General features: G+C 36.1%; 1 protein-coding gene across 3 annotated transcripts in view; it reads right to left on the reverse strand.

Annotated features, from left to right (window-relative positions):
- The window catches only part of ADCY2 (adenylate cyclase 2), a 203,550-nt gene that overhangs the window by 61,352 nt on the left and 129,792 nt on the right, over positions 1 to 12,406 (reverse strand). For all 3 annotated transcript variants that reach the window (XR_014882352.1, XM_085220468.1, XM_085220469.1), the window contains 5 exons: positions 8,016 to 8,174; positions 7,533 to 7,665; positions 7,031 to 7,207; positions 5,642 to 5,685; positions 2,879 to 2,959 (listed from right to left, as the gene is read on the reverse strand). Coding sequence is in view for 2 of the 3 variants with exons in the window: in XM_085220468.1 (XP_085076594.1) it covers positions 2,879 to 2,959; positions 5,642 to 5,685; positions 7,031 to 7,207; positions 7,533 to 7,665; positions 8,016 to 8,174 (594 nt within the window). In the remaining variant the exon portion in view is untranslated. The remainder of the gene's footprint in view (positions 1 to 2,878; positions 2,960 to 5,641; positions 5,686 to 7,030; positions 7,208 to 7,532; positions 7,666 to 8,015; positions 8,175 to 12,406) is intronic.

Consider the following 12,406-nt stretch of genomic DNA (forward strand, 5'->3'; position numbering starts at 1 on the left):
CCTGATGAGCCTAGAAGTCCCAAATATCTACAGCTACGTGGAGATATGCCACCAAGAAAGCTAACCCATTTATGTTTGGATTCCCTTGCAGTTCAAGGAGCAACAAAGACAGACTCATAGACAAGAGTGCATGGTTTTAAAGGCCTAGTCCAGTAGACAACATGTTTAAACCATAGCAGCTAGAAAAAGAGAATGTATCTTTTTAACATAGTCACCTACTTATCAAATAGCAAAATAATTTTAGTTTAGCTCTCTCTTATCCATCTACCACACATCCTATAAAAGTCCCCTTACCACCAAGGTGGCACAGCCAGGGCTAACCAATCCATCCTGTGCAGGATGCACATCTAATAGCTACGGAACATGGCTGAAAGAGAAAAACTTGATGTTTCTTATTCCTTCTTTTAAATCTGTACCTTTCTTTATCTAGAATAGTTGAATAAGAAGGTCCTAACCTTCCTCACATGGCCTTTCAAGGAGCAATGCCAACAAAATCTACTACTCTCAATCATCATAAAAGCCCATGACCCTGCTTCTTAGAGACCATGGCTTGATCTGCATTCCAGAAGACAAAATTGAACGCTGAAGCCCTGAGTCACCCTTGATGTGTACATGCAGCACTTGGCAGAGTTGTGCAAAGACAGCTGTGTTGCATGAAGCAGCAGGAGAGCAGGCAGTGATTGAGTCCCCAAAAAACATTACACATAAAGTGAAATAACTAAAAAAAAAAAAAAAAAGTTATTAGTTTCATGTCCAAAATATATGATGTTTTAATCTACTTTTTTTTTTTTTTCTGATTAAGATTCATGTAGTTAAAATATTATTGAAGTTAATTAATTGGGTAATTAACACTTTCCTATAGTTGTTCTGGAATAACCAATCAAATAATATCTTGAGTGATGTATTCATCTAAGATCAAGGTAAAGAATCTAGTTTTGAAAGGCATCTATGCTGTCTGTGTAGTATGTAAAATCATTCCTTATCCATCTGTAGTTCCCTGTGTAATTCACAAAATGAATTGAAGCTTTTGCAGCAACTTTTGCTTTGTCTCTCTTGTTCCTAAATTTCTCTGAATGTATTCACTAATTAAGTAAGCCACAGATTTTCTGAGAATTTGGTAAGACACAGATTCTCTAAGGTAAAAGACCTCTGCAGGTCATCCTGTACAACCTCCCTTCTCAAACAAGGCTACTTAGGAATAATGATATTTTTTCCTAATATATATGTACAATTGTTGTGGATTAACTCGTCAGGCAGCTAAACATCATGCAGTCATTCACTCATTCCTCCTTCCCAGTGAGATGGGAGAGAGAATAATAATAATAATAAATTAGAAATAGTGGGTTGAGACAAAAACTATTTACAGACAGAAAAGGAAAAGAAGGTAACAGTAACGACAATAACATAATACATATTTACAAAATAAGTGATGCACAACACAACCTGCCCTCACCACCTGCCAAGTGATGCCCAGCCACTCTGTGGACAAAGTAGCTGTCCTCCTGGCCAACTCCACTCAGTTTTTTGCTTGTTTTTTCATGTGATATCATATGGAATATCCTTTTGGCCATTTTAGGTCACCTGCCCTGGTTCTGTCCCCTTCCTGCTCCTTGTGCCCCTCAGCTCCCCTCACCAGCAGGCCAGTACAAGAAGTTGAAATGTCCTTGACTCCGTAGAGCACTGCTCAGCAATGACTAAACCATCAGTGTGTTATCAGCAATGTTTTTCTCCCAACACCAGAACAAAGCATCATACCAGACATTATGAAGAAAAAAACCCACACCTCTGTCTCAGCTGAAACCAAGACAACAGTACATTTCTCCTTTGATATCAAGCCATCATTTTTAGAGCTCACTTAGCTGAGGAAATTTATCTGAAGAAATGGGAAAGCTGTCAAAATTTGCATAGCTGTTTTAAGCAAGTCTGGTATAATCAGAAGTCTTTGTCTATCTGATAGCCCCTCTTTCTCTGTATCATTGTATGACCTATAAATAATGACTAAAAACTATTTTCATAAAAGCAAGTAACTTAGAACAGAACTATCAGATGTAAAAAAAAAAAAGCAACAAAAAAAGCAACAAAACAAACATGATATATGAACCTTTAATAATTAGGAGTAATATCTAGCTAATTAAGATTCTGAGTAACAGAAATACAGTGATGAATTGCATGTTTTTCTCTATCATTATCCACAGTTTTTTAGAGTAATTATCTTATTTCATCAGATACATAAAAGAAACCCGCACACTTCTTTTGGACTGGTATTGATTTTTCTCTCAGTCTTATCCATTTACCAGCAGAGAACATCAATACTACCTCCAGTACTTCCTAGAACACAAAAGCAACACACGCATGTTGCCCCTCCCAGTCATTTCAATACACCATCAAGCATAGCCTAGTCTAAGAATTCAACCAAGCAACTGAAAGAGGAAGATATTAAACTACAAGTTTAGGGAAAGTTTGTAATTCTGAGGAGATGTTTCTGTAACAGTTGTGAAGCATTAATTTTCGTATCATTCTGATTCTTGAGTCGGTTATTTTTATGTCATATTTCTCTGCTCTCAGATGACATAATTCAGTAGAGTAACAGCTATGATTGTACAGTTAAAGAGACAAAAATACCTTTGTTATGAAAATCAAGGTAAGCCAAAACCTCTGTCATACCAGTGTTCACAGGCAATGTCTTATTCCATGTAGTATTAAATGGTAATGTACATCCTTCTTTACAACGTGCAGAGCTTTCTAGCCTGGTAGCAGTGCTACCTTTACTCATTCAAGAATGCTCCGCGAACATGGGAGGGAGAAATAGTACATGCTACCTGCTACTACAGATCTATTCAAAGCTGAATCAAGTAGACAACAGAGGATAGAAACATACTTTTGAGCATTAATTCCATCAATGGCCTGAATCATCCTCTCATTCAGTTCCTCTTCAAATCTTCTTTTCTGAGATTTTGTTCTGAAATGAAAAATGTGAGAAATTAAAATCATTACATTGTTAACCATAAAAATAAACATTTGCATAATATGTGGTCAACATTTATGTTGCAAAAGCTTCTACAGGCTTCAGACACACTGAGCCTCCTAAGCTCTTGACAGAAACAGTCTGCTCCATCTCTCCTTCTATCAATCAATCAATCAATCAACATTTAAGAGCACTTAAAAAGAACACAGAACTTCTTTAAGAAAAATAGAAGATTCAAGTTGAGAGAAAGTCCTCCTCAGTGGCATGAATTTAATAAAAACAACAGAAATATGCTCCAATTCAGAAAACATTTATTGCAACCATTTTTAAATATCCTTGTCAGGACTGTATGATGACCAGTAGAGTGTTAGTGTATAATAAACATTCCCTACAGAAAGTCTGTTTACTTTTCTTGTCTTGGAAATGTTTTATTTTTAGTAAGAAGTATGAATATCAAGTCTGAAATGTTTTAAGCATGTGCCTTGTTCCTCTTTTTATAACTTAGAACACAACTGCAAAAAAAAAAAAAAAAGTCTTATTTTCACTGCACTCAGTATGAACCCAGTAGAGGGTTTGCCTTTGATAACGTTACTACAAACATCATCAGTTCTTTCAGCAGCAGCACTCTCCTTACAGCCATTATATTTCAAATATTGCTAGAATATATCTCTGTGCCTCGAAAACTTAAAATTTAACCTTAATAACCATGTTTTAACCATTCAGATCCGAAATTTGACTTCTAGCTTACCACAATTTCCTTAACCTACAAATTCAAAACTTTCAAAGGTACAACAGAACAACTTCTACATCAAGCTTTTGGGTTATTTTCCAATAAATAATAACTTGTTGCAGGATTCACAAGTGCTGAGAAACTAATATTCATCTATTTTCAATAGCTTTGAACAACCCAACTGATTTCATGCCTAATGAATGCTGCAGAGATTGAGTAAGCGTTCACAGCTTATTTTCCAGATACGGACCGTTCTGCCTATGAGGAATAACCACACAGGAGGAGGAGACATTATCTAATAACACTTAGCATTCCTGGCATATCCCTATCAATACACTATGTAAGTGGCTAAGATTGACTGCCACAAATGGAAGCCTACAGTCAGGCTTCAAAACTCACATTTTCATATTCTAATGAAATACTGATTTTCAGACGGCTTACCATCATTTCAGCACTATCCTTGGGGAATGACCAACTTACACACCTAAAATTTTAGCTATATACCTCAGTACAGACAGGAGACTCTAGTAATCATTTCTAGAAATTGCTTTCAATAGCGTGCTATCAACAAGCATGGCAACGTTTGTACCTGTTCATACATCTATGAATGTACTTCTTACTACTAGGCTGACTACATTCTCTGGAGAAAATGTCCAAACATACATGCTGAGTTTAAAAACCAGAGACTGTGTTTATTAATATAATGCATACATGGTCTAAACTTGTTCAACTTCTGAAATTTAGGAATACTTCATGTATTTGCACTGTTCCCCAGTAACTTCTATTTTGGTTAATGAGATATTTACCATGTAGGGATTTCACAGAATCACAGAATCATAGAATGGTCTGGGTTGAAAAGGACCACAATGTTCACTTAGTTTCAACCCCCCTGCTATATATGCAGGGTCGCCAACCACCAGACCAGGCAGCCCAAAGCCACATCCAGCATGGCCTTGAATGCATGCAGGGATGGGGCATCCACAACCTCCTTGGGCAACCTGTTCACGATGGGGAAGGAGTAGATGGAATGACTTGTCTGCATAACCAAAGATAATAAAAATAGAAATTTTTCAATGGCTCTTTCAAACTTTCCTATGGTATTTGCAATGTTCCTTATAATTTTGAAATAAAGACATTATCTAAAGTCTTATCAGGTCATTTAAATAAAAATGAAACATTTCAGCATCCTGACAGTGTTAGGCTTGTTTTTTTTTAAAGAGTAGTCATTCTTTTCTTGATTTAAAATTCTGATTTTTTTTAATTATTATTATTTTTTTAGAGAAAGTGACCTTTTCTCACTATGTTGGCCTAGTCACTGAAACAACAAGCAGGGGAATGAAACAAATTGATGTGATTTTGCAAATATTTTGCATAGAGAAAGTACTACAGAATGTTCCACAAAATACTACTCAAACAGTAGTTTGAAACAATAATAAACAATGCAAATACAAAGCAATTAATAAAATATGCTTTTCAGTCCATATTATTAGCTGTTAAAACAATTTACTAAAAACCCTTCGCAACTTCTGTTTTCTTCCCCATTTTATCTCCTCTCAGTTTTCCTGTGCACCATTTTTTGCACAAAGAACAAGTGAGATGTTAGCAGAAGAAAATAAGAGGCCACTGACATAGTAATTCTGAATACTTATTTGTTAGGAGGAAGTATAGTCACAATTCTTAAATATCTGCAAAATCTGTTTTCATAGCTCTTTTCTATCTGTGAAGCATCAGTTCAAAAAGTAATCTGGATAAGAAATTGCTCTCTCCTGAAAGTATGTTTTATACCTATAAAAATGCAAATGTACATATACATATATATGTACATACACATATACACACATATATATACATGTGTGTATATATATGTGTGTGTGTGTATATGTGAGTATATATTCCATATATATGGAATTTATGTGACTAATTGATTTTTTTAAAAACTAATTTACCTCTCTCTGCAACGCTGAAAATGATACTGCCCCATGGGAACATCCTAATAAAAGACAAAAGAAAATACCTCTTAACTATAATACACTTTGACAACATAATTAATGTGAATTCACTTTAAAATTAATGCTGAAAACAAGGTCAAGTAAGGAGAAATTTTTCCAATACAAATACTTTTAGCAGTAGATTAAAACTCTTAAAAGAAAAATCCAGCCAATGGTGAAAATGGAATGATCCAGACACAAAATGACCCATCATAATAAGCAGTAAATTACCAATACAACCGACAGAATCCAAAAACATTTTTCTTTACTAGAAAGTTACTGCTTCAAAGCAACCGTTATATATTGCTGTTGTAATACAGCCCGAACTCCTGCCAGCTTCAGCAAAAATAAGTGTTTTTGAAAAAACAGATCTGAATGGCCAAGTGCAGGCTATGGACATTATTATTATTGATGAGGAATAGCAGCCATCACAACTACCTTTATTTTGTGATTAATAGTGACAGTTGGGTACTTTCTATAATGAGCATGTCACAATCCACATTCTGGTGCACTGTATTTATTGAACAAGATTGGTTAGGTGGCTCAGTCTTATGCTCTCACATATAACGGAAACAGGAGTGAATGCTAAAGTTCAAAACACTTAAAATTCATCTCTAAATTTACGCTTTTTAGAAATAGAATAATGTGATGTGCAAGATAGAAACCATCTTACTGACAACAGTAAGATAGCGATGATAAAATTAAAAAGAAATATTTTCTGCTCCGTGTAAGAGATGTGACATATAACAGCATTATGATATTCAGGCTGTTAGCTTCAGTTTACAGTTTGGTCAGTGCACCTTCAACAGGTTGATGTTACAGTACACATCAATTCGGTTCCCAGAGATTTGGTTCTTAAAAGGCCCACTCCAGGTACCACAGAAATATTCTAACTTCATAGCATTTGCTCCACATTTGGCCACGTCCCAAATGCAATATGTTGCTAAATAATCATTAAATCTCAGGAATTACCTCTGCATGGAAAGTACCTCTTCCTAAACGTATTGCAATCTGGCTTCACATTCAGAATATGTTTCCACATTATGAACAGCAGCCATTCTACATGCTGTGACTGTGGCACAAGCTCAGAGGGCAAAATCGTGCATTTTGTTAAGTATACTTGAGCTCTTATGATTCAGAGATGCACTAAAAGGAAAATATGGCTCTTCAAAGTCTAATCCAAAACTCATAACCCAATGGAAAATCTCCTAGAAACTTCCTCTGGCTTTTGTCCAGTACAAACGCATGTATTTTCCTCAATCAGAAATAACCAGGTATTTAGCAGTAAGCACCTTTTTTCTTTCAAATACTGCTAAATTGTATGAAATGACATAAGTAGGCCCCTACTGTTGTGCTAATCTTGCCGTTTTCAGTGGTCATGCTGTCCCTGTGGTGCAAGTGTGCAAATGGCTTGGCTGCTCCCCAAGATTCCAGGTACCGGGTCATGCGGACAGAAGCTCTCATTTTGGCTCCATCAAGAGTATGTCGAGGTCTAATGTGGTGCTGAGGACTTCGCTTCTCTCCCTGGTTGACAGAGAATAAAAATGATATCACACTTGGTGTTCATTACCTTCAGAAGCACTAATGCATCATCTGCTACCTCTTATCTGTGTGCTTAGGAACTTAAAAATGGAGAGAAGCTAAGAATCCGCAATTCATAATGATATTGCAGGGAAATATCAGAGACTTATTTCTGAAGAGCGGGAAAGATTGGCAGTGCAAACATGCATTTGAAGAAATCAGTAATAGCTCTGATCAATATACTATGGTAGTAAATTGTTCAATAAACAGATTAGTGGTCCTACTCAAGAATAACTAGGACTGGCCACAAAACAGAAATACTACTAACCTTAGGATTGATTACAAAGTAAGTCTTAACATTATGCTCTTTCAGATATGGGTCCCTCACATCTCCATCCCCATCTTCCACTTTGTAAGCTCCATTCAAATGTGCCAAGGTGACTGAAGTGATGTGAACACGGCTGAAATTATATTTTAAAAGAATGACAGAATCACGAACACTGATCAGGAGTATAACTGGAAGCTGATCAACCTCTTTTTTACTAGCGTTTTGAAATACTTTTGATGCACTGCTTACTTCATTTGCCATCTCTGTAATCTCATTTTCAGAATAGACATTAATGTAATGGTTTTCATCCATAAAAATACTCCTTAAATCATAGGAAATGCTATATATCCATTTATTTAAAGACAACATTAAGAATTATTCTAGGATTCTTCATGAGGCTTGATGACCAAAGACACGGTACCTGCATATGTCTCCGCAGAACAAAGACTTGTGTGCACAAAGGCTAACAGAGAAGCCTCTTACCCTGGGACCCCTCCAGCTTCCATGTGATTTGCCAGAGTGACATCATGTGACCACACATCGTACTGCCACTTTTGTAGCCCAATAACTCCACAGAGTACATTTCCAGAGTGCACTCCTACACGCATATTAATATCAACTCCAGTTGCGTCTCTCACTTTCCTGTAGTTGAGAAGAAAACCTATGTTAATATACATAACAAAGCCTTTGCCTTCTTTTAATTTGACACAAAAATTAACAGGAACAATGGTGATACCACCTATTTCTTTTTAGCATTGGCTCCATCTTTTCTGAGATAGGATTTTTTTTTAATGTATTACCTTTTCTATTATCTGCATTTACAAATATTTGTACCAAACATTCATTACCAAATCAGAAGCTGTTTCTCTTATATCCATTTGAAATTATTTGGTAGAACTGAACTATATAGTGGACAAGTTCAGTCTTACAGTAGAACCTAAGAAATGTTTTCCTAAAGGCAATCTTTGATTTGGTTTTTAATGCAGCAACAATCCAATGAAGATTTTGGAGAGCTGGAATTACTGTTACATTAGCTTCCACCTGAAGACCCTAATATCTAGGGTAGGGACAGCCTTTCTTATATCTGTCCTCTATCAGGTCCCAATATACTTGAGTGCCTTCTTGCAAATGGTTCTCCAGCAAGAAGGATGACAAAATGCAGTACCTCACGTTTCTGTACAAGCAGTGGCTCATAGAGTTTTTAAAGATATGGGCTCAGTGTCATATAGGCTATAGAGAATATAGGCTCAACAGTCTTCCACATGCTTGTTGAGTGCCCTACCCAATAGGTTGTTATGCACCCTCACCAAGGATACCAGATCTAAAGCTTTGAACTTTCCAGTGACAGAGCTGAGGTATCTGTTCATCCCAAATCACGGAAGAGCCCTACACATAAGATAGGTATTAATCTTTTCAGAAGAGGTACACCTGAGTCACAGGTGGGTGACTAAAGCCAAACAGCTAGAACATCTTCATCTGTCATATCTAACCCATATTAAGTGAGCTATCTAACTAATTCATATGTCTGTAGATGCAGTTCTAAGAAACTGGAAGATCATATTACTCTAACTGAATTGGATTTATGAATTTAAGCTCCAACTCATGCTGACCAAATTGTAGCCAATAAAGAACATGTAACATTTATCTTGGGAGAATTCTGCGTTGATGGAACTAACAGGAAATAGTAAATCCAAATGGTTTCTTGCATATGGGTCAGATTCAAAGTTCTAGCAACATCTTCAGTCTCAATGATGATACCCATAAGCCCTATGCCTCTAGAATTACAGTATTAAACTAGCCTCTTCTTCCTCTTTATTGAAAGGAGACGTAGAACTTAACAGTCTCATTTTGTCAAGGCAAATGACACTTCTAATAACTCAAAGTGCTCTTTAGCTGGAAAATGAAAATAACAGAAATATTCATGTTGGACATTAGGAAAAAAAATTCTTCTCAGAAAGAGCGGTGAGGTATTAGAACAGGTTGCCCAGGGAGGTGGTGGAGTCACCATCCCTGAAGGCATTCAAGAAACAGAGATGTGGCACTGAGGGATATGGTTTAGTGGACATGGCGGTTATGGGTTGATGGCTGTGCTGGATGATCTTAGTAGTCTTTCCAACATTAATGATTCTATGATTTTATGAAGTATTCTGTTAAACTGTGTTTTGAAATTATTGAAAAGAAAAGCAAAAACTTTTTTTTTTTTTTAAATCTCTTTAATCTCTAGCAAGTTTTATTAATATCTCTTCACTTTTCCATTTTACTCAGCTCCCCTGTAGCTGACACACTTGAAAATGGACTGCTTGTAAATAACCTTTTCAAGCAGTCCACAAATGACAAACACGACTTTGCTCTGCACAAGCAATATGATGAAACACAAGCTTAACACTCCAGATAAAACATGTTTTACAAATCTAGTCTCTGTGGAAGAGGAACATTTATCCTCCAGGAGAGCTTTCCTAAAGGCTACCCTGCCATACCCTGCAGAGGATGTCACAAAGTCTGCAGTAAAATAAGCTCTCATGAATTAAGAAAGGGAACTTCCAGATTGGTACAACAGCCTCATCCAATACTTTCTTTCACTTTCAGCCCCCTAAAATGGAACTCATTTCACACTATTAAATCAAAGATGGCCTTTGAGAATTTGCAACAAAGAATAATGTAAATTATAGTCACCAGACAGAGAAGCGGATGGAGTACAGCAAAAGAAAGACAGCACATATGTTCAACGTATTTTGTCCAAAATATATCATATTAACACTTCCAACAACAAGAGTGCTACTATTATTACAACTTCTTGTTCTAGAGGCCACAGAAGTGGCTGCTGTACTTGACATAGTATTCTGAAAGCATCTCAAAACATAGTGTACTGACTCTGCATATCTTAACACTGATGCAATTAGCCTGTGATAATCCAGGCACCAAGTCCACAACCACTGTCAATTCGGACTACAGCAATTAAGTTAGATCAGAATGTGCTACACAACTGAAATACAATTTTTGAGACTATAAACCCGAACTTACAAGGAAGACCTGATCAACTAGCACTAGCAGTGTCCATGTCTGTGAGCAGCTTGAGAAGAACATCGCTTTTTAAAAAAAGTAAAATTATGAAGTGTGATGAACTGAAAGATTGCTCTCTGAGTTCAAGTAAAGTATTGCTTTGTGACATGCAAAATTACACTTCGGTTCGTTGGGAAGGGCAGTCATGGCTTTGTATTGTTTTTCTAGTTGCCTGCAACCTTCCGCATTTTTTTTTTTTTTTTTTTTCAAAAGTAGAAAAGGAAAAGAAATTCCAAGTGAATGCTTTAACACACATCTATCACACAGCACCTGGATCTTCTGAGATGCAAACTAAAAAGCTCTCATTTTCAATGAAAGTTTGGGAAAAAAAGAAAGTAAGACAAGGTAAAAATGCCAAACCAATGACTACTACAGTGTCAGAATTTTAACTCTAGGGATGTCAGCGTTAATTCCAAATATGCTAGAGAAGGATTTAATTATAATAATGGTGCTCTTTGTACCTAAATAAAAAAAGAGAAAATATCCAGTGAAAGCAACAGAGGGAACAATCCAATCTGCAGTTTTAATGCTAGCCAAGTGGAAGTATGAAAGTGCCATAAAAATACATATCTTCGGACACAGTCTAAGGTACACTGGACGAAGAAAAATAATTTTAGAAAATGCAGCAACCTAATTTCTTTCCTTTACTGAAGCTATTTTCACAAAGGATCCCTAAAGCAAGGACAGATACGTCCTTGTTTAAAGAAATACCACACCATTTCAGTGAAAAATTGAAAGAGAAAAAAAAAATTTCAATTAACCAACAAACTCATACAGTAATTCTAGTGGATTGAATCACAAGACTAGGCAACTGAAAAAAAAAAATCTTCTAGGCTATAAGCACAAACACATGCAGTACATAAGCATCAGAAGAATCATTTTTGTAGACCTGTTCAATTAATCACTGAGGTAATGTTGAATGTATCTTTCCACTTCAAGGTAAGGTGTAAACCACACATATACATCACAAGTTTTAAAACCAAAATCAAATTATTACAAAAAACAAATCTAACAGGTGACCACCAAATACACAGTCCTCCACATGAGATATATTTTTTCAAAGTGAAAGTCACCAAGATATACTATAATTTTAATCAAAGGAAACCACTTTCCAGTTGAAAAAATATTCTTGCCATTAATAAATTCGCTATAAGCAAGCACTTACAGTATTTTAATTCCTAACATAAAAACTTCAGGTATGAATTATACACAATGAACTATCTCAATCTGGTTTTAAAACAGAAGTGGAAGGTTTTTTATTGTCTTTTTCTCTCAAAAGGTTTTCTAAATAGATAGCAGAATCTAAGATACTTGCTTAGCAAATAACCTGCAATACACGGATCTGAAGTTTTTGGATTGGCAGATGTAGGACCCTTCAGGATGATGTGCAGTCATCCAAGGTTTAAGTACCTTCATTCTGAAATATGTCCAATTTCAGTGGCAGAATTCATCAAAGGCAGGTAGCTTACATGAGAATTATTTCTATGCTGCACTGAGTTGAGGTACCAGCCAGGAGAGGTTTGGGGGAGTAAAGCTGTCCTCTTGCACGACATCTCTGAAGTCCCATTATCTTCAGAACTGCCTATACTCTGCTCTCAATCTATGCCTCAGTAGTAAACTAGAGTATTCCTTAAACATGTCTGAAGCTGTATCCTCAGATGAGCTACAGTGGTGACCCAACAGCTATAAATATTTTTCCTATTTCACGATCGCATCAAGCCTCCTGTAATTATTTGAGTTACTTGAAATAAGTTGCAACTGCTATTTCAAAAGAAATCACGTTATGATTTTCACATACTTTGTTTCAAGACAGA

Source organism: Meleagris gallopavo, chromosome 3 (genome assembly GCF_905368555.1).
Source record: "Meleagris gallopavo chromosome 3, MGAL_WU_HG_1.1, whole genome shotgun sequence".
In the NCBI taxonomy this organism is placed as follows: Eukaryota; Metazoa; Chordata; class Aves; order Galliformes; family Phasianidae; genus Meleagris; species Meleagris gallopavo.